This window comes from Medicago sativa, chromosome 7, assembly GCF_051527215.1.
Source record: "Medicago sativa cultivar Bolivia chromosome 7, Bolivia_mono, whole genome shotgun sequence".
Taxonomy (NCBI): domain Eukaryota; kingdom Viridiplantae; phylum Streptophyta; class Magnoliopsida; order Fabales; family Fabaceae; genus Medicago; species Medicago sativa.
In genome coordinates this window covers 74,907,694-74,932,896 of record NC_140755.1, presented here as the reverse complement: position 1 = coordinate 74,932,896, position 25,203 = coordinate 74,907,694, and the positions used below count along the sequence as shown (strand labels likewise).

Sequence of the window (25,203 nt, the reverse complement as noted above, 5' to 3'; positions counted from 1 at the left end):
CATTAGATTGTTGTGAACTTGTGATTGTTAACATGCAATAAGAATCATTAGATTGTTGTGATTGTGGCTCACTATGTAGTATGCATGGTAATATATGAGCATAGAATATTGAAGAAAAATAAAAACTAATTGTATTTTAAGGCAAATAGATCATGGTTTAGTTTAGTACGATTTTACTTTTAATAAACGTTGAAAATTGAACAAACCGTTGTAAATTTGGTTAGTTTTGATACTATTTTGACTAAAAGTTAAATTAAACCGAATTGTTACACCTCTACCTCTATATACTTTCAAATTGATAGAAATCTTAGAAAAATTAAGAAACTCCAAAAATAAACACGTTTAAGATATAATCTATGTCGGCCAGTGTTGTACCCCTTTTTCATTTTTGACTTTTCATTTATCTCCAATCCTCCATACATATCTAACAAATTTTATAAAAATCATCATATCTTTGATACGTCTAGGTATAAAATGGTTGTAGTATAGATTATACCAACGAGCCCGTCTAGCTCAGTTGGTAGAGCGCAAGGCTCTTAACCTTGTGGTCGTGGGTTCGAGCCCCACGGTGGGCGTTATTTTTTTGGCAAAGCTTTTTTGTTAATTATTTTCTACATAATTTTCACGCCGAAAAAGTGCCTTTGTTAAGTGCGCGTCACCCAGAATTCCGTTTCTGCTACATAATCAATTTTAACAATATACAAAATTAAATTAAAGGCTCAACTTTTGAGAAAATAATTTCAACCGTAGAACTAAAGAAATTTGTATAGACAGCTATATCTAGTTTTTGAAAATAAGGTTACATCATTACCAAAACAAAATTCAGTTTTCTAAAATTTATTTTTTAGAAAATCTATCTTTCCCAAAAACAAATATAAAATTTAACATAATTTTTTCAAAATAATTAATTCAATATGTAAAATGTAAAATCAAAGAACTAATAGCTCCTCTAGGTGGCTTAGATCAAAAAACACTCATGCAGTGAATTTCATTGCAATTCTTGTCATCTGAAATAAGTATTTGTAGTTAAAACCAAGATTTCCGGTTATTTGCCTATGCAACCATCACTTGCATTTCATGATTTGAAAATTGAAAGGAATAATGCCCGCACCATGGTACAGTAAATAAAAATGAAAAAAGTTTTTAAATAAAGTACATTGTATAAGAACTAGCAACATGTCCAATATTTCCTCTACCAAAGTTAATAATACACTATTCTCGCATTACATCATTTAATTATTGGCTATTTAGAAGTCAAGCACAATCAAAATTCAAAACCAACAACACCATCTATGTTTGTACAACTCATAAGTCACAAAAATTAGAAAAGATCAGAGTCAAAGCAGCAACATAAGGACTACTCTTGTTTTCAGCTCATTTTAATTTCTCATTCATCTTTTTCCATGATACAGTGCACCTTTTGTAAAAGGACTGAAACAAAGAGAAGAAGAGAGCAAAGCTGAAAACATTTGAAGCAACACTCTTTAAGCATGTATTAGTTGTCAGCAGTAGCATATGGTGCACTAGTAGTTCACGATGGAGCTGCCCACAATTTCACTTTCTTGTCACCGCTAGCTGTCGCTAAAACCAAGACTTTTTCATTTCCTGCAAAAGGCAACAGTGTTTAATACGGAAAATTACATGCTGGTTGTGTGCGATGCATTCTTTTATTTTTTGGTAGAGGTGTGCGATACATTCTAGGCATCATTGTGATGGAGATATGAACACATTCATTTAAAATCATATTAACCGTAAGGTTATCAACAAAATTTTGTATTATCTTCTAACACTGCATAGCAAAGACAAACTACATGAACCAGATTTGGCACAACATTTATTTGAACTGATCCTACCCACGGCTCAAAATTGTCCTTATGTATTTATTGGTTGTTTAGCCCCCAACATTTAACAAAAATAGTTGGGAGCAATTAATTACATGAAAAATAAAAAAAGGAGTAGAGAAATATTAGCATCTTTACCCATAGGAATAGCTTTAGGCCCCCATGCAATGCCTGTAATGTCGCCTGCAAGTGAAGGAAATAATCAATGAGTTAAGGTCGTAAATGGAAAATTGTTTGATTTTTTTTAATTGCAATTGGTAGGAAATAAAAAAGATTTGATTCTTGGGCATACCATCATGGGCTTTTTCGGCTGTATCCAAAACCTTTCCAGTCTCGACACTTAACCACTGCAATGTGGAACCATGGGTTGCAGCCAAAATCTTTCCATCAGGTGAAATACTGAGGCGATCATAGTGCAGTGTAGTACCAGTAGAGTCACGAAGAGGAATTGGGAACACCTTCAGTGTCTTTGGATCCTCATCCATATGATAGCGAACTTCAAGATACAGAGACAAGTACAGTGAGAGGAAATGACATAATTAATAACCCATCCCCTCAGGTGGCACAAATGAATTATGAACATTTCTATAAGAATCTCAACCCTTGCCTCAACCCCACGAGGGAGAGGACATATTAATCAATCCATTAACATGTGTTTCTTGAACTATGGCCAGTGAAAATAAGTATTGTGGAAGAAAAAAAAGAGTCCATTTTCAGCTTTAAAATCGCATGGAAGTACAACTTTGAATTCTTCATTAGCAATGTTTTATATCTTTTGTTGACATTTAAGCTATTTTGCACTGCAGGTTACTGGGTGGGCATGGGATTGACAGAAAATAAAACCAATTTGACGAGTGAAAAATAATCATCTTCAAACTTTGCTTACCATTGATATTCCATATTCTTAAGGAACCGTCCTTGGATGCAGTGATTATTTGCTCAGAGTTTGGAGAAAAGCATAACCAAGTCACAGCACTCTGAACAAAGAGAAGTAATAAAATCATTGATCACATCAAATCATAGATTACAATGAAGACCTCATGAAGAAAGGAGTATCTTCGTAAACAAATTGTCTCATTTTCTTGAGGAAGTTATACAATGTCACCGTGAAGAAAGGAGTATGTTCGTAAACAAATTTAGTCATACTACTGAATACATTTGATTTAGAACATGAAGAAATTTATAATAAGGTCAAAGCAGTAAAAACATTGTAGCAATTATATTGCTTCCATAGAAGAAGATTCTGGCATAAAATTAAATAATTTTCGAAAACGTGATTTTCATAAACCTGAGTATCGTCTCCCTTGTATTTTCCATGGTTTATGAGTTTATTCTGCCTATAATATTTGCAACTTTATGTAACCTTTATTCTAATAGATACGGAATAAAGAACTTCATTTCTTCGACATTATCTAAGACCAGTCATGTTATAACACTTCCTACGAAGCTTAACTTTATGTTTTCACTTGTGTACTCCCCTAAAAAACCTTCATACTTTGGTCAGAATTCTCTAAGTATCTTGAAACCTTGGCAGTTTTTGTGCCTCCAAACACCCTCATCCAAAACCCTTTTCTAAAAGCTCCTTTATTTAAAAACCTCCAAATGCAACCATTTGATCATTCAAACCCCAGCATGATCATTTTTATTTACTCTCTCAACTCATACACCCATAACCAAGTTAGTGTGATGGTTAGTGAACTATGAAGCACAGACACCTGACACGTCGACACTGCTAATTTTAAGAACATAGGACACCGACACGGCGACACCAATAGTCCAATACATATATATTTAATATAAGAGTAGTGATATTTTGACAACCATTTTGGTACAACTATTGAGACAACTTTGTTGTTCTCTCTTCTCATTGGTCAAAAACAATAGAGAGAGAAAAAGGAAGAGAGAGAATAAAAACATAATGTGAGTATGAGAGAGAAAGTTGTACAAAAGTAATAGTTGTACAAATATCATTTCTCTTAATATAATTGAACAAAATATGAACATTATCTATAAAAAAAAAATCTAAATTGAGAATTAAAATATAGGTGTAGATCTAAATTAAGCAACTTGGTTCATTACAAAAAAGTTCTTAAACAAAATATGACAATTTTTCACCTCCATTTATCCGTCTACTTAACTGAAGAGCTAAAAATAATGCTATCAAATTTAATGTCCACATCCCCATCATTGATCATCACTACTTCGACACGTCTCTAACTCCCATAGAAGTGTTCGAGAGGTGTCTAAGGAGTGTTAAAGTGTGTCGAAGCGGAGAAGAAATTTTTTTTGGGACACTTGTCGGACACCAGGACATGCCTAATGCCAGAGGTGTCCGTACTTCAGAGGTAGTGAAGCTCTCTCCAGGTATAACTTTACAATTTATGCAAAGCCATCTATTCTACTTGATTTCTTTTAAAGAAATCGGTCTCCCAATATCCCACCTCACTTTTGTACAGGGTAAGATAAGATGTTCTTGTTTAAGAAAGCAAATGTTAGCTGTTTTAAAATAACATACATGAAAACAAACATATAACATACCTCTCACATTTTGTCAAAAAAATAACCTAATTGAAAATATAATGCATTTGATGGAAAATATATTTAACTTTTTTTTTTACTTGCAAAATCTATTCATCGTGTCAAAATTAGGCATAATTAGAAGTCAAAATCACTCAAAAATAGTAGTGTTAAAGTTAAACCTTATGCCCCTTAAGCTGCATAACATTTGAAACTTCTTTGACAGATCCATCCTTTGAATATACAATCTCCCAGACCTGAAAGACATTAAACAAGCAATACTGAAGAACATATAAATAACAGTGAATCAGTTTTCGGTGGCATAAATAGGTTTTTAGACAGATACACCTATTTATAGTCCTCAATAGTGTTACAACCTTTTGCAGCATTATCTAAATTTGGTGGCATAAATAACTTTTTAGACAGATACACGTATTTCAGTTTCGGTTCCAATAGAATAGGTGTATCGAGTTCCTATCATTATTAGTTTTCTCCCTCGCCATTTCAGGAATTTCGTTAAGTGATGAGATGATTGAGATAAATACATTGAGACGATAACAGATGCAAAAATCTATTCTATTGGCCTGCTATCTCAACCATTCCTGTTAAGGGTCACTTCCTCCCTAATGCAATCCTTTTTCTCCCTTGTTCCCTTACCCACCACCCCCTTTTATCTTTCCACCTTCCCAGGTATTATGCAGATATAATCTTTCTCGGTGAAATGTGAAAATTCAGGCATATTAATAGGGGCATGCCAAGGCACCATCTAGTGACTACTAGCCGCTAGGGAGTGCTTTTGTCTGTCACACGAAGCTCATTGTGGAATCCAATTAGAGGAAATTGTCTCGTGCATTGGTTTGGCTTGAGCAGAATGCTGAGAAATAGAAACAGAAATGGTTTGGGCCCGAGAGTGAATACAGTGTGACGGGGATTGGTGGGGGGGAGTGAGGCTAGAAGCTGTCCCTCTTGATGCCAATAAGCAACTATCTACAGTTGTTTACCATCCTCGGACAGTTTCAAAGATCCTGTTTGAAGGCCTCACTTCCCTTATTCTCTCTCTTTTCTTTTCTTTTCTTTTCTTTTTTTTTTTTTTTTTTTTCATATTCCCAGCCTTTTCCTTTTCGCTTGTTTTTCTACTTCAAAACTAAAAAGCAACATCTTGAGTTTCAATTTATTTTTCTCATTGACCAAGATAGAAAATTGCTTGGGACCAGATTGCATATTAACCATTCATAAAATTAAAATAAAAAATGGCACATAAGCATAGAGAGATAGAGAAGCATAAAAAGGTAACTAGACAAGGGAGGTGATTGGATATTCAAAAGCATGAACAGAATATCATGAATCAGTTAGCATCTTTGCCATGTTGCTTATTTCTTTTTCAATTGAATTGTAATAAATAAATGCAGGAGAACATTTTCAAGGCTAGAACCAAATAGATTAAAACCTAATGTGGCACAGTCGCATTGCTGAGTTGAAGACACGGACTAAATCTAGATCACAACCTGAGCTAGTAAAAGACGGGAGAGTCAGCCTAAAGGCTCCATCCTATTGCATACTAGATGCGCATGCGACTAGCTGTGTGTGTGTGTGTGTGAGTCTCTATGCGCGTATACGTTAAATAGATTAGCATGTCCAAATAAATAAAGGGTCATGCTAACAAGTGCCCCCCCAAGGGCACTTGTTAAGGATTTAAAAATGGAAACAATTGCTAAATTTTTATGTTGAAAAAGTTGCTTTTTAATATTTCAATAGATTGAATACACAATTTTCAAGACAAAGTTTCTACTTTGAGCTTTTTAACAAGTGCCCTAAGGGAACTTGTTAGCATTTCCTATAAATTAAATAGAATTATACAATAAATCTCACCTTAACGTCTGCAGTGAACGCTGCAGCTGCAATGAAACGTCCATTGGGTGATATAGTAGCCATGTTATTTTTAAGTTGATTTGTATCCACATGCCCCAAACTCTTCCCGGTTTTTCCATGCCAAAGAATGATGTCCGTTCCTGAATTTGGAATCAATGTTAGGACAGAGATTGTAGAAAGTCATATTGAACATTATGTTGTGGTGTAACAATAGATTGCATATTTTCACAAATAATTCCCAGTGAAAGTAAAAAACAGAGCATTTATTTTAGGGAGCGGCACAAACCTCATACAATTACTAAAATTTAGTTCACAATTCATTTATCTAATTCAGAAGTGTGTTTTGTAGCTGAAACCTTTACACTATTTAGTGGTCAAATATCTAAGGTACCACTTATCAAAATAAAAAATCTAGGGCATAAGGAAAGGGAACATAAATTTAACAGTATACTCTATTTTAAACAATTTGTTGACTTTTACCAATACAAACCATTCTTTCTCCTCTAGCTACTTCTAAGTAAAATCCAATCTCCCTTTAAAAGTATACAACAATTATGAAGGGAGGTTGGATTTTACTCGGAAGTAGCTAGAGGAGAAAGAATGGCTTGTATTGGTAAAAGTCAACAAATTGTTTAAAATAGAGTATACTGTTAAATTTATGTTCCCTTTCCTTATGCCCTAGATTTTTTATTTTGATAAGTTGTACCTTAGATATTTGACCACTAAATAGTGTGAAGGTTTCAGCTACAAAACACATTTTCTTTTATGTTCTAATGTGGGATGATAACATCAAGATACCTTCTGAACACGATGCAATTAATGCACTTCCATCAGCACTGCCATAAGTAGCGGACGCTCCAAACATAGTAATTATTGCTTTTTTATCATGAACTTTGCGATGTTCCCACTTAATCTCCGGGAGAGGAAGCTTTGCTTGTGACTTATCTTCAGAAACTTTAGGTTTCTCTTCACCATACATGTACAATGAACAACCAGTGAGATTGTGTGATGACACAACAATGGAGGATGCATCATCAGCAAATGCAATTGCAGTTGGAGGACCTCCAGGAGGCAAATTAATTCTGTGAAACCTGCAAAGTCGTTGAGAAAATAAAATTTAAGCAAATAGAATATGATTGACATTAAGTCGATATGTATATGTATAAAGAGGCTGTTGAAATTCACATACTTGAAACTTTTACTCGAAGCATCCTCCAACTTGAATACTCTCACCACTCCATCAGCACAAGCTGTTTGCACATATTATATATCATAAGATTGTAAGAGAAAAGTTTTGTAAATAATGTTCAAATGCTCATACAAGTTAAAACTAAAAACAAGACAATTTAAACACCTAGAAGTCCTATGCCATACTCAGAGAAGTCTACACGAATGTTAGATGAAAAATACATATCAACAAATGTAATTACTTAGTGACAACAAGGCATAAAAATAAATTTTGGGTGAAATGCTATTTTTGCAGTTGATTTCATTTGGCTGGCCTTTAGTGGTTTTCCCGATTCCCACAACTTCAGTGGTATTTCTTCCTCACTTGAACATTTTTTACAATTGTGGAATAAAACTATTTTTGTGGCTGCTAAGCCCATGATGTCTTCAGTATAATTTCTCGTAGGCAGAGGCATATTGCTTAACTATGTCGTATCATAAACAATGCTAGAAAATTCATCAAACCCCCCTCCAAACTGCAATCTTAGATTGGAATTTGGATGCATGTTCCAGTTCAAGGTGAATCGGCTTTGTGTAGGGAGGGGAGGAAGGGGGAGAGCTTATGCTGCTAAACTAAAAAATAGAACATGTCCACTTTGCAATAAAATTAATCAAAGTGGACGAGGGAGGGAGAGACTCTTTATTCTCAGCAACACAAACGAAGAAACTAATGGCAAGGGGGAGCATGAGAGACACTGTAAGAGGGCAGATTAAAGGGAAGAGGTTTGTGTTAGCAAATAATTCTTGCAAGCCTATTGGCTATGAAGCATCAACACAACATCAGACACAACTCTTGCAAACTTAGTGAAGTAAACTTATAGCAAATGAACTCCCACGAGCAATCTTCAGCGCACACCTCTTCAACCTTTTTGCAACGAAAGAAAACATGTCAATCATTGTCAAACGAGTCCTCGCAATAAAAACACATATTTGAGCATTGCACGCCTTGGTTTGTAGCCTTTCTCTTATGGGGAAGACAACTGTGAGCCGCTCACCAAAGGAAAACTCTAACTTTGTGTCGAATTTTTAGACTCCACAATTTAATTTGTTCAGTTCCCATATGCCATAACAGACGAGTATCCACAAGATATTTCATAATGTATTGATATTTTGAATTCAGTAATCACCATGACATGTACTTCCTCCGTCCCAAATTATAAGCAAAAATAAAAAAATCACACTTATTAAGAAAACCAAAACATAATAATTTGGAGTATAGTTTTGCGTGTTTTCTTTGGAAAAAGTTTCATGGGAAAATATAAAAACAATTTTCGTTGGCTATTGGTTATGGAAAAAATGAAAAAGAGAGAAAATTGAATGTAATTTACATTTAATTTTATGATAATAAACAAAAGTTTTTCTTGGAAAAGAGATTTTTTAAAAAAACAAGATTAAATAGGATAAAAGTTTGTCTTTTTTGCTTATATTTTGGGACAAAGAAAATGAATTTTTTTTGCTTATATTATGGGACGGATGGAGTAATTTTCAACTACATTTATTCGTATCCACTTAGAAAATTGGTATAGATAGAATGCAATTAGTTTCTCTAGAAACAAACATACTCCCTCCATTTCTAATTATAAGCAAATTTGACTTTTTAGGTTCATATACATTTCTTTCGTATCCACAATATGAATCACATACATCACTAATTGAATGAACCTAAAAAATCAAATATACTTATAATTAGGAACGGATGGAGTATATCTTACCAAGTCTGCCTTTTAGACCTAAGGGTGCGTTTGTTTCAAGTTATATTTGTAGATTCCTGGGAATAAAACGATAGAAATACACATGCCTATGTTTGTTACAAGTTTACTAAATTTTATTCCCGGGTATAAAACGTTCCTGGGAATAGAAAATTTTTCCCAAAGAAAAGGGTGGGAATAGAGTTCCCATGGAGATGGGAATAAATTCATGAGTAATTACCTATTATAAATCCTACTTTCATGGTTCCCAGGAATATTATAATGTTAAACAAACATCTTTTTTCTAAATACCTTGGAATAAAATTCCCATCTTTATGTTCCAAGGAACGTTATTCCCAGGAATAAATTTGATAAACTTGAAACAAACACACCCTAAGATTTGCGCTACTTGAAGTTATTGGAAGGCTGAAGGCGGTGGACGTTTGACTGTGATATTCACGCCTTTTGGCTATTTATCTTTCTAAGATACTTTTATGATAAATTTCACGTATTTATACTCCAAGTAACACTCAAACAAACAAACTGCCACAACAATTTATAATTCTGGTAAATTTTTGAAATTGTTTAATATATATTCTACTAATATTTGACACCCCTAATATAATAACTCAAGATCCGCCGCTGATCTCGCCCTAATTGAGGTATTCTATTTGAGTTAGGATCCGTTGACACCTGATGTCAACGGATTCGTTGACACCAAATCTTGACCGTTTATCTATTTAATCCAAAGGTACATAATTGCTTATTAAATTTATTCTCGTGAGCCTTTTTCACTTGATTTCCCTGCTGAGCAAACTCTTTCCTCCTAATCTGAAAGTCTATTCGTTATCCTCTCAGATCTCAATTACACAATCACATCTATTCATACCTTGTAAAGAAAATTCTTGATTTTTCTCTTGACTTGAAAAATTTGCCCCAATTCAATTTAAAGGGTTTTCCAATTTATCAAAATCATACAATTAATTTTATATATATTCAATTAATTTTGAACGATACAATCCCAGGAGTATTTATTTTTTTGAACCGAATTCAATCTTTGTTAAGCACATAAACTAATAGATAGAAGCAAACTCATCCAACACAGTCCTACATTCACTATATTCCTCTCAAATTATCATGGTTATCATGAATTTGGTAAAAATTGTCTTCGGTGCTGTACGAACTATTAGCCAAGAGGGCAAGGAGATGTAGACAATAGGGGTGTTCAAAACTGAACCAACCCAATAGAAAAACCGTAAACCAAACCAATCCAAACCGAAACCGCAAAAAACCGCACTTGGTTTGGATGAATTCGGATGACTTTTGCACTGAACCGCGCGGTTCGGTTCGGTTTGCGGTTTGCATCTCAGCAACCAAACCAAACCAAATCAAACCGCAAGAATAATGAATATTACTTAAATATGTACTAGCCCAATTACCTAGCTCAAGAATAATCTCTTTTGATTCGATTTTTCCATCGTTGCACCATCAGGTTCGATTATAATTCCTTTCCAACTCTTTCAATTCATTTCCAATGATGAATTTGTTTTCTTTACTTCCCAATAATTTGTTTTATGCTTATGTTTCTTCTTAATTTTACCTATTTTTATATAAGTTTTACCTAATATTTTATCATATAAACATCAAAATAAAATGTCCTATGTTTATTTTGTAACAAGTTGGCAATATTAGAGTTAATGTAATATTTTTTATCTCGTGATAAACCGCACAAACCGAACCAATCCAAACCGCATTGGTTTGGTTTGGTTTGGTTTGGATGACTTTTTAAAAATCAACCGAACCAAACCAAACCGCATGCTTTTTTATCTCGCGGTTTGGATGACTTTTTTGCTCAAAACCGAACCAAACCGCACCGCGAACACCCCTAGTAGACAATGTTTTCAATTTGATTTTTTCAATGACTGAACAATAATATTGTGTAAAAAAAAATCAATTTGCTGAAACAAGAAAAAATCATGAGCCAGTAAGGATTAATTGTGTAATTTGAGATCGGCAAGCACAAACAAGATTTCACTGAATAATATACGATTAATAAAGAGCAAGATTCATTTGCCGAAAATAAAAATAAAGAGTGAGATTCAGTACATCAATAAATTTGGCCATTTCTAGAGACCATTAATTGAGAATTAAGGGCCTTTGATCAAACTTAAATGGAGGGTTGAGATTTGGTGTCAACGAATCCGTTGACACCTGGTGTCAACGGATCCTGACTCATTCTATTTATAGTTTTTTAAATTTTTATTGTTGTTGTTGTTGGTAATGGAGTAATTTTTTCGTTTAGGTTTCACAAGAAAGATACTCCATCCGTTTCAAAATGAGTATCGTTTTAGCCAAAAAAATTAATTTCAAAATGAATGTCACTTTCAGTTTCCAATGCAATAATAACTTTTTCTTTTCAATTGTACCCTTCAATTAATATTCAGCACACTACTTCCAAAGTATTATTTTTAAAACTAACCAATAGTTAATAAGGATAATTTGGTAAAATAATCATTATCTTTCTTTTAATCATTGCATTTCTTAATATGTGTGTAAACACCTAAAACGACACTCATTTTGAAACGGGGGAGTAGAATTTAAAGAGCTCCAAATATTATGTTTTTTTTTTTTTTGCAAAGCTCCAAATATTATGTTGTGCAGTCCTTCAAGAAAAATAAAGTACTCCCTCCGGTCCTTATTATAAGAAACAATTGATTTTTTTGGTTCATTGTATAAATGATGTATCTAGTCCATATTTACAATAAGATACATTAATTATTCTATGAACCTAAAAAGTCAGTTTTTTCTTATAATAAGGACCGGAGGGAGTATATTGGTTCAACTCCCGTCACTCGACGCATCAGTCTACAACATGGTATGAGTATCAATTTACAGCTCTATATACTATAGGTGCAGAAAGAAATTGGCCTGTTTTTAAAACTTAACAACCATTCTCAATTTTTTATTACTTAATTTGATCAAAGTCTCCCCCATATTATTTAGTTTTGTTTGGTTTTTGAACGTGTAAAATTACTACTCCATTATTTTAAAAAGAAATACCAATAGACTTGCTTTGCAACGAGTCACATGAGGTCTTGACAAAAATATTTAAATACCCAAATTAACACACTTTATTACATTGGACAATCAAATTAAAACCATTGTACAATCAAATTTAAATTTCCAAAGACCAAGACTTTTTATCAACAAAAAAAGACTAGGACCATACACTTTTTGTTGAAGGAGAACCCATACACTTTTTATTCAAGAACATTAAAAAGATGAACTAAAACTTACATTGAACTCATAACCAAATTTGAGTTAATTACGAGCACATCCAAATGCAGAACAATATGTTTGCACAGCAGTCAAAACCAAAAACACAATAGCTGCCAAAGCTGTCAACATTTTTCCATAAGAAGACATGTACTTGATCATAGCCATTTTTTGAGCTTGTGTACTTTTGAACTTAGCATTAACGTTTTTAATCACTTCATCCAAATTTTGTACCTTTGTTGGCCTAGTCGATTTTCCCATCATACCATTAAAAAGTTGTGCAACAACTTCATAACTCAGCTCAGTGTCAATGATTTTCTCATTCATCAACAATTTTACATCTTCAGGAGTGTCTATAATAGCCCCCATTAATTCCACGTACCTTGTGAAGATTAACTCGTTCGGTTTAATCAATAACTCATAAGCCATGAGGTTCCTTATGATTACTTCTGAATGCACATCCAATTTGATAACGGGCAAGCAAAATTGACACTTAATTTCATCAAAAGCAATGGATGAGATTCCATTTTTCACTTTATCTGACGGTTGGAATTTGATTCCAGCATTGTGAAGTTCTGTCACAGATGAGATTGTTACCTTTGTGTTGTTGTCCCAATGTGTTGAGTAATCCTCATTTCCAATGTTTTCACTTGTTTTCTTAATTTCTCCGACCAATTTTGTCCACGGTTTAATGAACGAAATATTATTTTCGTTCTCGGATAAGAAAAGATATAATGCTTCAACAAAAGGGTGAATGAGTTTTAACAGTTTCACAAATGGGCGTAACGCCCATTTAAGGAAACTAAATAAAGTTTTTAATATCCATTTAATTGTAAAATATATAAGGAAAATGCTACTTCTCAAGAAAAATAGCTTCAAGAATTTTTCAAGAAATAGTTGGCAAATTTTAATTGGATGATTTATTTGTCCACTTCATATTTTTCAGCCACACCTCCTTGAATTGTGGCAAATAGTGCATTGTGATTGGCTATTCTCTATTCTTGAAGAATTCTTGATGTTATTTTTCTAGAGATATAGCATTGCGCAATATATAATCATGCAAACAACCACAATACACAAAAGTAACTTAAAAAGTAAATTACCACAAACAGAGCAACATGTGTTGACTTGGGTTTTGTCATCAGGCACAATTTTGTGCTCGGGATCTTCAGCTACTCCGACCTCAAGATCATCGGGCACAATCAAAGGGTTCGTGAGATCTGACGAATGGTCACAACCATGGTCTTCAGCATGATCAACACGCTGAGATGGAGGCTTAGGCTTGGACTCTGTATCAAGCTCAATCTTTTGAGCTAATGGGACCTCATTATCATGGTCTTTAGGATGATCAACCTGCTGAGACAGAGGTTTGACTTCAGGCTTTTGAGCTAGTTGGATATCGGGATCATTAGGTACAATCAAATGATACATGAGATCCAACAAATGATAATGGTCTAGTGGAACTTTAGAAAGTTTATATTCATGGACAAATGGACAAAGTCTCACACAAAAAAGTTTCATGGTTGATCCAAGATCTTGATAAGCTTCTTCTTCTTGTGATGATTCAATTCCATTATTGTTTTTCCAATTGCTTGTTGTGATGATGACTGCTTCTTTGACTTGTTTAAGAAAACAACTAGGAATTTGGTTCTCAAGCATGAAAATGTCTTTAATGATAGAGTCCATGGTCATCTCTACACCGGCAGAGTTGACCATGGCAATACCATGTTTTCCGGTTAAGAAGTAAGAGTGTTCTTGTTGAGGTTTTGGTGTTGAAGCTCTATGCAATAAACCCAACAAGAATAAGCAATCAACAGTGAGCATGTATAAGAGGGTTTGGTAATTATAATTTTTGCATACATCAATGTGGTAGAAAGCAAGGATATATGAGTGTGAGAGAATGGATTTAAGACGTTGTTGGAGTATATTGGTGTCAAGGTGCAAGAAGTGTTTGAGAGCTCTTTTGGATGAATCTAATTTCAATTTATCATCCATGATGAGAGATTTGTAATGGTGATATGGACCAAGTCCTACAAACTGAGGGATGAAAGCTTCTGGATTGGAGGATCTCAATGTTTCGGGGACTTGTGACACACTTACCAGCACTCTATCATGTGAGTTTTGATACTCTTCCACTTTTTGAAGAAGATTTTCGCATATATCTACCACCCATGTATCATCGGCATAGTGTGTTACATTAGAGGCCATCTTGGTTTTATTTTTATTTTTATTTCTTTTGTGCTAGTTTGTTGTGTGTTTTTGAGCTAGCCAATTTATTTGATGTATATATAAGAGATGCAAGTCTTCTAAGTCTCCTAAATTTCAATTTCTTAATAACCATGGTCGTTGTTGATATGGTATTATATTATCATGTATAGTCCTTTTGAATATCTACTCATGAATCCACCTCGGATGAATCGTTTTCCCACGTGGTTTCATTTTTATGTATTTTATTTTGTGGTTGTTAGGTGATACAAACTCCAATTTTTGTATATTTAAGAGGAGTAGTTTTCTTTTTCTTAAATCCAATTTGCCTATATTATATTTTACGTAGATTGGATCTTGTGTTAAAAGATGGATATTTGGTTGTTGTCTCATGGACTTGTTTCAGAGCTGGTCGGTACGAGCAATCTAAGCTTAATGGCGAGATCCAATTTTTTAACTGAAAAGGAAAATGCTTTTATTACCATCGTTCCCAGATATAAAAAAATAAAAAATTCTTATCTAATGTATAACGAGTGGTACTATATACAGCGAACCATTTTTTTTTAGGAATATCTCACGAGTAGGGATGACAATGGGTATCATATGAGTAGGGTACTAGGATGTCCTTTCCCATATCCGTGTTTGTGTAACACTCTGTATATTCATATGTTCATTGAAGGATTGCCACTATTTTATGTCAAATAATACATCCTATTTTTAAAGTGATTCTATATCAGTGATGATTGTTTTAGTATATTCTATATTAAAGTGAATATATTGATATGATAGTTACAATGAAAATTATGTCTACTAAGTTGAGCTATGTGCTCCATATGGATGAATCTTGTATTTTACAATTACTTACCCAGATGAGCTATGTGCTTCATATGGATGAGTCTTTGTACTCCACAATTACTTACCCATATGAGTTATGTGCTTCATATAGAAAAGTCTTGTACTCCACATGAGATGAGCTTTGTGCTCCATATGGATGAGTTTGTACTCCACAATTACTTACCCATATGAGTTATGTGCTTCATATAGAAAAGTCTTCCACTCCACATGAGATGAGTTTTGTGCTCCATATGAATGAGTCTTGTACCCCATAGTTACTTGCCCAGATGAGCTATATGCTCCATATAGATGGGTCTTGTACCCCATACTTACTTTTACCCAGATGAGCTATGTGCTCCATATGGATGAGTCTTGTACCCCATATTAGATGAGCTAATGCTTCATATAACAATGTTATTATAATGTTTTTTTTATTGATTTAATTGTATTAACTATGTATATTTTAAAGACTAGTTTAGAAAGAAACTGATAAAATGGTAGATTTTTCCGGTTACCGCGCCGGCTGAGAACAATACTCGTTTATAAATTTGGGTGTATTTTTTTTGAGGGAAAATTTGTGTGTATTATTCACTGGGATTTTGTATCTCATTAGAGTGTTATTTTCAGATTTATAGACCGAGGTGCAAGAAGTTGAGGACGTTGGGAGCTAAGGAGTTCGACATCTTACGAGTTCCTTATTTATTTTAGATTAGGTTAGTGGATTGGGAATAAGTAAACACACTGTCTACATCGTACTCTTATCTTCGAATTAGTTATTAAATGCCTAGTTTTCAAAACTTTTATTCCTTTAAAAAATTTCAATTGGATGAAACTAGTCATGTATTTTATTATTCTATTTGTGGACAATTATTATTATTATTATTATTATTATTATTATTATTATTATTATTAATTTTTTTTTCAACACGAAGAGACGTTGTATTCATTGGCTTAAATTCTAATTTTCACAAACCCTTAAGATTAGACGTTACACACATGATCCATTTTAACCTGAATTGAATGCATGAACTCGCATCAAGTTGATCAGGTAAATACGGGTTGACCAATAATTGTCCTCCCCTAGTCCTATTGTAGGGCACTAATACCATGTTAAAGCTTGAATTAAAGCTCCAATAAGAAAGGAAGAAAGCTTAAGAAACAAGAAACTAGTTCTACACAAAAACTGAATTACAATTCTTACATAGGGTGTGTATTTATAGATTCTACAACACTCTACTCTCAAACTAACTCTAGTTAAAAAACGGTTACAAGCACTTAGTTTGTTAACTAACTTCCTACACAAGTAAACAACGTACCCTTATTCATCATTACTATTATCATTATTGCACACACTCAATTATACACAATTGATTGTATACATACACTTTTTCCGTGAATATATGCATTAAATCTTTATGAAATATTTTTTATACGACAAAACAATTAAAAATGATCAAACGTATGTATACATTTTTCACCGTTCGTTGATATAGTTACTACTAAACTTAATATATAATTTACCATTATTACTCAAAACCAGAAAACGGACATTAACTTATATGTCTATCTATTTTTTTTATTGCGTTTAATGATATATTATATTATCACATCTTTTTTTTTTTAAGTGATATTATCGCATCTGATTATAAATTTTAAGCATTTATCTCCCTTCAAAGTTCAAACAGTTCCTCTAAAAAACAGTTTAAATTGTTCTTTTATTTTAATAAGATATTGTTCTACTTTTTAGCATATCTATAACGGCTGCTATTTAAATCTAGGGAAAAAAAAAAAACTATTTGAACATAATTTATGTATATTGAAATAGGCTACACCAACAAAATCATGTATCACCTTTATTAATACTATACTTTATTATCTTTGATAACTCATATTGTTCTTTTTTCTAAGGAAAATGCTACTTCTCAAGAAAAATAGCTTCAAGAATTTTTCAAGAAATAGTTGGCAAATTTTAATTGGATGATTTATTTGTCCACTTCCTATTTTTCAGCCACACCTCCTTGAATTGTGGCAAATAGTGCATTGTGATTGGCTATTCTCTATTCTTGAAGAATTCTTGATGTTATTTTTCTAGAGATATAGCATTGCTCTTTTTCTAATCAAAGATAACCCTTTTAGCCTTGTAACCAAAAAAAAAAAAAATCAAAGATAACCCTTTTCCTTGCAACACTGAATCGTATCGTCCAACATTTCCTCAAGGCTGTGTTTGAACTCGAATCCAGCATCCATGAGTTTTTTTGAGGTTAAATGTGGAAGCTTGTCACCTTTAATTTCCTTCAGCTCCCTATGAACAAAATGAATAAATACTAGTTACAGTAAAAGGAAATATCACATTAATCTAATAAAAAATCTTTTTTATAAAAGATGACACTAGAACTCACTCTAGTGTTGGTATATGAAATTCAGGGTATTTGGCAGAAATAAGTTGAGCTATTTCTTCAATATTTGCAATGAATGGTGAGCAATTATATCTCCCTTTTGGATTAGGATGCTCAAGCAGAAATATATGTGCTCTTGCAATATCATCAACATGCACCATATGGAGACGAGAGAAGCCAAATGGATTCTTGTCCCCTACAACATCCATTTTCTATTCTTAATTAGCATTTTTACAATGAAACTAGAGGTATGCCTAAAAATGAATTTATTGGTATCCATTGTGAATTCTACATATTAGATTGGGAAAATCAAAGTAATGACAATACTTTTTTTTAACGGTCAATATTAATATTGTTGTTTTTTTTAAAAAAATCAAATGTATTCTTCCACACAACTGCATAAACTAATTTTCTAAAGGAAACTAAGATTCATTTAAGGTCCTGACATCTTCCAACAAATGTTTTTTTTATATGTATCACACTAATATTTTGTAAGTATTGTGTTGGGAGTGATACTTAGTGTTTTGATGAATTAGATAGAAAAATTCAAGAAAATGACAATACTTATAAAATATTATAAGTTGACATAGTAAAGCTAAAATTCACGATTGTGACAATACTTATTACAAAAGAAACATTACATATACTACACATTCCAATCAACCAGTTGCAATTTTGATGAGGTTAATAAGTTGTTAAAAGTGTCAAATCGGATAGGAGATGGTCTGACAATGTGTTTATAAATTATAAGTGGGAGCAATACTCATCACATAAGTCGGTTTTGTGGGATTGTGTTAAGCCTAACCACGATTTCTAAGATGGTATCAGAGTCTCTTCAAAATCCATCAGGCCACATGCCATCAGGTTTCCGCTATCAGACCACCCACCATTTATGTCCACGAACAAAGCCCAATAGTTTTGGTCGTGAGGGGGTGTGTTAAGAGTCTCACATCGGATAGGAGATGGCCTAACAATATGTTTATAAGTGGAGGCAATCCTCACCTCACAAGCCGGTTGTATTAGGCCTAACCATGATTTCTAAGATAAGTCGTAAAATATAGTGGTTGAAAATTGAAGCAAAAATTACAATCAATTCATGTTGACTACCGTTAGAACAACAAGCTAAATTAAAAGAGCAAAGAAATGATGAACGCAAATAAAGAACACAAGATGTTTGATAGTGAAGTTGGGTTAATCGTGTGTATGTCTCTCTATAATTCATTTGTATTATTAGTGAAAAGATTATGGTTTACAATATCCAACTTGTATTTAAATACCGCGGTCCAACTATAGCATCATTGAACTGTACCGCGGGGACGTCGTCCCCACAACAAATGTTTGGCTCAAGTTTAAGGGCAGGTCTCACTCTCTTCGCTCATTCAATCCTTATCACTTCTCAGTACCTATAAGTCATACTCAACAATCACTTAATCACCTAATTGACCAACTGATCCCTAATCCACACAATTAGATACACTAACATTGAAGACCAATTTTATCTTCTCTCTCTTTCATTTCCAAAGATAATTTGATGGTTTTTCATAGTGTGAAACTCAACTTCTTAACAAATACTCCCCCGTCCTAAAATATAAGCAAAAATTGGTCAACAAAAGTTAATGTATTTGATTCAAAATTTGTACCAAATATATCAATTTATATTGACTCATTTTTGCTTACATTTTGGAACGGTGGGAGTATGCATTAGATGTCAACTTAGTGGTAAAAACTTGACTTTATAACCTCAAAAACGGAGTTCAAATCCCATTTGAGTCCGTTGAAAAATGATCATAGTCAGAAACAATAGCAGAAGAAAAAACAATCTCAACAAATAATAGTCAGAAGAAAAAAAGGACTAGAAAAAATTATAACACTTACCAAATAACAAAGACAGAGAGGTATAAATTGAGCCAGGACGCTTAGGACAAATGAAGGGTCCAAGAACAAAAGTTGGTATTATAGTCACAACATCTAAACCATGTTGTTCTCCAAACTCTAGAACAGCCTTCTCTGCCATTGTTTTAGAAATTGAATATGACCAAGCAAATGGTTTCAAATCTCTAAGAAGATTTTCATCACTCCAATAACTCTCATCCATTACATCATCATCTTTATCTTGCCAATACACTGCTGAAGCACTTGAAGTGTAAATAACTCTCTTCACTGTCTTTGAATTTTTGCATGCTTTTAAAATTCCTAATGCTCCATCAATTGTTCTTTTTGTCACTGTTTCTTCTGATTCATTCATTTCCAAATCAATTGGAGTTGCAGTGTGGAATATTCCTTTGCATCCTTCAATTGCTGCATTGAAACTTTCTGGGATGCTTAGATCAGCATTGAAGAATTTTAGCTTTTGGGATGCACCTGGAAGATTTGTGAGGAAGCTAACATCTTTCTTGCGCTCTGTTATATGAAACACAATTTTATTGCTTGTTGGTCAAGTATACATTGGAGGAGGAAAAATTATCAATAATTAATGTAGCACTAATAGTTAAACTCTTACCGCTGAATTAACACTTCATGCATATTAAGACATATAATTAAAACAGCTAAAAATTTTCTTTATAACATAAGACTAGTTAGAGATGTCATAATGGCTAGTTTTTTTTCTTCCATAATTTTTTTCCCTGGAGTTAATCATATTTGGCACATGTTAGAGATTAAATGCAAACATCTCTTACAACTCAGATATGAACCTTTATTTGTTATGTTGTAAGAATCTAACCTTTTCTACTAGAATAAATATCTGTCGATGGAGATCTCATTAATAATAACTTGTTATTCGACCAAAATAGTATTTTAGAAATTAGAAGCAATTTTTAGAAATTTTTTAAACTCGTTTATATGTAATTTCTTTAAAAAAATGGTTTTTATTATGACAAACATATACACAATAATTTTTTAATTTTTTATTTTTAAAAAATTTCTAAAATGTTACTACTAATTTTTTTGGTCAAATACTAAATTATAATCTTATATATGTTGTTTGACCACCACTCACTATGGGATGCATGTGTGATGGGTGTGTTAGAGATTGAACATAGGGATTATATTTGAAAATTGCTGTTCACACTTCATAATTCACTGAAAAACACCCAAAAATTATTCAAATGTCCTCATCGGCAGTTAACCGCCGATGGCTCTTTGCGGCGGCAGTTAACTGCCAATCCAAACATGTGCACATGAAAAACTCCATCGGTACTTAAGTGCTGTGTAGCATAAAATCTGAAGGGTTTGTTGTTCTCCAAGGCAGGCTAAGAGAATGAAGGGTCAAAGATTGGATTTGAAAAAGGAGAACTTTGCAGCAAGAACTCAGATCCATCGGGAGAAGCTTCCAACCAACAGCCATCTAACAAAAGTTCACTCATATAATCAAAATTCATTGAATTTTTATCTTATGGTGGAGCTTCTATCATGGTTGCAGAGATGTCACTGCAACGCCATCTCCCATGATGGGTTTGCTTCTTCTACTTCTTTCTCCACAAGCCAAACCAAAACAAAATTGTTACTAGAATCAATAAATGTTTCAGCTACCAAACAGATCTGAAAAATCCTTGTCCTTTTGTCATAAGATGTGAGAATTTTTCTCTCCAGGGCACTTAAGTGTCGATGGACATTTTCATGTATACATGTTTGGATCGGCAGTTAACTGCCGCCATAAAGAGCCATCGGCGGTTAATTGTCGATGGGGCATTTGAGTAATTATTGGGTGTTTTTCAGCGAACTAAGAAGTGTGAACTGTTGTGAAAGTGCCTTAAAATTGAAGAAATTGGAATTCTGGAAGTTGAAAACCGGTGGTCGATTTTCAGAGCACGGTGCCCGATTTTGGACTATGTTTTTTTTGTCTGTTGGTTCTGTAAAAATCGGTGGCCGATTTGGTGAGCACGGTGGCCGATTTTGACAGCAGAAAATAAAACTGAAACGTATTTTCGGGCCTAGATTTGTTCCAGTTTTATTGAGGATTCTTTTACTATAAATATAGACATTGTATCAGTGTAAACCTGGAGATAGAAGGGGCTGAAACAAGGGTTTAGAAATCAAACTAGGGTTTGTATAGAGTTTGTCTCTTGGCAACAAACTAGGGTTTGAAGGTTGATTCACCTTGGGAAACACTATTAGGATTGAGTCTCTTGGTTACGGGAAGAGGTTGGGATTTGGGTAGAATTAGGCGGGAGACTTATTCTTGTAACCCATTGATATCTCTTTTGTAACGTTACTCATCATATAGTGAAACGGAGGGCTGCTCTCTCCCCCAGACTAGGTCAATTTGGATCGAACTGGGTCAACAAATTCTTTTGTGTTCTCTCTTCTTTTCTCCTGTTGTTTTCTACTTTTGGCTTGTATAATTGTTCCATACACTTTGATTTTGGTTGCTTAATTATCCCTTGCTCCACACATCAAGTTGTTATTGGTGTGATTTCTCATCGAATTCGCAACATGAACATCAATTTTCTTACATTTTGTTGGATTTATGCAACAACAACCCTACTAAATGGATAAAATAATGATAGAATGTTTTATCGCGGACTATATTTAGCTTCAGAGTTGTGTTATTTGAACATTCATTTAAATGACAATTTCTGGGGATTGCATGCCTAGAATGTTTGATTAATCGCTTAGTTTTCTTTTTCTTTTTCTTGGGCTCTGCCCTCTTTTTGTACAAAAAAAAAAGACAATTTTTTATACAACCAAAATTTTACAAAGAAAGTGAGATATTGACATAAAAACCAAAGCAATAGAGAGAAAGTAAAAACATAATGTTCAAATATCATTTCTCTTAGGTTCAACTTAATAAATCTTGTTAACCAATGTCTCCAAGACACTGATTAAAGAATCCAAAAATAAAAAATTTATCTTGAAAATATACGCAGTTACTTTTGATCAAGTAATAATTATATCACTTTTTAATACAAACTTATTTCTTTTAGTTGTTTAATCAATGTATGTGGAACACGATTTAACATTCTCCTTAACCTTCTTTAAAAAAAAAAAATCTCGTTAACCTCTTAATCTCTACATCTTTTTAAATATTATCTTGATGTTTTTCCGTATCTTCTCTCTATGTCTAAATCACCTAAACATATTTTTCATCATTTTTTTACTATCTATATAGTATGTGTTTGGTTTGGAAGAGAAGTTGAGAAGAGAGAAGTAGGTAAGAGAGAGTATGAGAAGAGAGAAAAAGATGGAAAATAGAGTAGATTTGATGTATTGTTTTGTATAAAAAGAAAGAGAAGAGAGAAGTAGAATTGTATTTTAAATTGATAATAGTATCCTTTAACTTGTAAAACAGATTTTTTTTATATTATTTAATTTTTATCTTTTATGAGGCTTAAAATGGAAAACCATAGGTTGAAGCTCTTTCTCCACATCAATGGAGAGATTGATTTTTATGTGGAACCCATCAACTTTTAGTCTTTCTCTCTTGTATCTCTCTTGTTCCATACACAATGGCTTTACTCTCTCTTCCCTATTTCTTTCTCACATTGCTCTCTCTCCTCTATTTCTCTTGTTCCAAACACAGTGTATATTGTCTAAATCACCTAAACATATCTTTCAACATTTTTTTACTATAGATCCCACTCAAACTCTCTCTAATTTTTTTTTTCTTTCTATATATCTAGTTTTACTATACTTCCAACGAACTAAGACATGAATCGGCATTTGTTGGATTTATAATTTATAAAAAAGACATGACACCTTTTTGTCAACAATATGGCTAACTTTTTGTTTGGATATGTTTTCACTTTAGGAACTCAAAATTGGTCCAATCCATTTAAAAAATGTTTTATTTGTTTTCCTATTTTTATCTTGTTTATTTTGGGTTTATTAATCCATTTCTGCACATTATATTAAATTGAATATGAAAATGATATGAACACTCCTACATTATTTTTAGGGCTGAGGCAGCGAGTTGAAGAGAGGAAGGGAAGAATTTTAATTTTTCTTTTTATTATTGGAGGAAGAATTTCAATTTTGCAACACGAAAAACTACTTTTTTATAAGTACATGAAAAAAAAATGAAAATTCAAAGGACTCGTTATTATTTAATTTATTCATAAGGAAATGGAGTTCGAAGATCAATTGGTAGAGACATCGTTTAATATATGTAGGGGATGGATTCAAACCCCAAATACCTCATCTCTATATTTAAAATGTATGAACTCTTACTATTAAGTTATTTGACACAAAAAAAAAAACTTATTACTGACCTGGATGAACTCTAACGGTGGCATTAACAGTGTAACCATCTTCAAGAAGTCTCTTAATAATCCATGAACCAAGAAACCCTGTACCTCCAGTCACACAAACTCTTCCTTTGTCTTCTTCCATTACCACACTCTTCCTTCGTGGTTTGCTTAATCTTTTTCCTTTTTCTTCTACTTCTAATTTTGTTGGTTCTTCCTTATTCTTAGTGTACACTACACACACACACACCTCTCTTTTATATACAGTCGGTTACCTTTTTCGTGTACTATTATGACCCCACACACACAAATTCAATATTACATCACTCATGAATTTATTTTCAAATGTACTCTCATAATTTCCACAGACAACAATTCAGAGGACTTTTCTATTGGCACGTTCTTTTAAACTTCACAAGGATTTATTTTTCCGACCGAACGTCACAATCTTAAATAGCTATGACCGAGAGAAAAATTGATACTCCCTCCGGCCTAAAAATTAGTCAACAAAAGTTAGCGTATTTGATTTAAAATTTGTATCAACTACATCAATTTATATTGATTCATTTTTGTTTATATTTTGGGACGGAAGAAGTAAAATGTTAGATTTTAATTTTAGATAGCAGCCGAAACTCGGTCGAGTGAAATAAGTCAGACATATATTAACAATTAAGATACGGTTTATAGCCGCACGGGTCGAATTGACTGTAATATATAAAAGTAAAGTATAAGAGATGAAATAATTGGTATCCCGTGGTATAAATATTACTTTTGTTTCTTTAAATTTGTTCCAATCAAAATAATCTTTCTTTACCATAGCCTATCTTTATGCCTGTGAGGACTAAAAACAGGGGCGGATCTGGACTCAAAATATTGGTGAGGCACAATTTTTTCGCGGTTAAATAATTAAATAAAATGTACACATAAGTAGCGAACGTGAGTTAATTGCCGTTTCTAGCGAGTGAATTTTGGGTTTAAATGAGCAATTTTAAAAATGAGAAGAGTGAGTTTAAATAACATATGCAAATATAAGGTCGAAGCCCATAGCAACAAACACACATAACCCTAAATATTTAGGATTGAGTTGTTGCAAACCTAATAAGGGATTAGTGGGGGAAAACAATTAGGTTAAGTTGTTGCAGACTTAACAAAATTAATAAATAAT

General features: G+C 33.1%; 4 protein-coding genes and 1 non-coding gene across 5 annotated transcripts; 1 reads left to right on the top strand and 4 right to left on the bottom strand.

Annotated features, from left to right (window-relative positions):
- The first annotated feature begins 502 nt into the window (after positions 1-502).
- Positions 503-575, top strand: TRNAK-CUU (transfer RNA lysine (anticodon CUU)). Its single transcript has one exon. It is a non-coding gene; the product is annotated as a tRNA-Lys (tRNA).
- A 565-nt stretch (positions 576-1,140) lies between these two features.
- On the bottom strand, positions 1,141-8,272 carry LOC146908456 (Transducin/WD40 repeat-like superfamily protein). The gene is made up of 8 exons (XM_085725910.1): positions 7,417-8,272; positions 7,026-7,318; positions 6,228-6,367; positions 4,541-4,615; positions 2,728-2,818; positions 2,134-2,337; positions 1,980-2,024; positions 1,141-1,605 (listed from the first exon to the last, which is right to left on the bottom strand). Exons 2-8 carry the CDS (start codon positions 7,204-7,206, stop codon positions 1,532-1,534), a joined length of 810 nt encoding a protein of 269 aa, XP_085582036.1. The 5' UTR covers positions 7,207-7,318; positions 7,417-8,272; the 3' UTR covers positions 1,141-1,531.
- Positions 8,273-12,249: 3,977 nt separating this feature from the next.
- Positions 12,250-13,397, bottom strand: LOC146908455 (putative UPF0481 protein At3g02645). Its single transcript, XM_085729271.1, has 2 exons — positions 13,387-13,397; positions 12,250-13,349 (listed from the first exon to the last, which is right to left on the bottom strand). Exons 1-2 carry the CDS (start codon positions 13,395-13,397, stop codon positions 12,464-12,466), a joined length of 897 nt encoding a protein of 298 aa, XP_085585397.1. The 3' UTR covers positions 12,250-12,463.
- Positions 12,250-14,774, bottom strand: LOC146908454 (putative UPF0481 protein At3g02645). Its single transcript, XM_085725909.1, has one exon. The coding sequence runs from the start codon at positions 14,624-14,626 to the stop codon at positions 13,445-13,447; it is 1,182 nt and encodes a 393-aa protein (XP_085582035.1). The 5' UTR covers positions 14,627-14,774; the 3' UTR covers positions 12,250-13,444.
- A 2,841-nt stretch (positions 14,775-17,615) lies between these two features.
- Positions 17,616-24,291, bottom strand: LOC146908453 (vestitone reductase-like). Its single transcript, XM_085725908.1, has 4 exons — positions 24,063-24,291; positions 19,729-20,253; positions 17,857-18,049; positions 17,616-17,759 (listed from the first exon to the last, which is right to left on the bottom strand). Exons 1-4 carry the CDS (start codon positions 24,181-24,183, stop codon positions 17,618-17,620), a joined length of 981 nt encoding a protein of 326 aa, XP_085582034.1. The 5' UTR covers positions 24,184-24,291; the 3' UTR covers positions 17,616-17,617.
- Between the last annotated feature and the right edge of the window lie 912 nt (positions 24,292-25,203).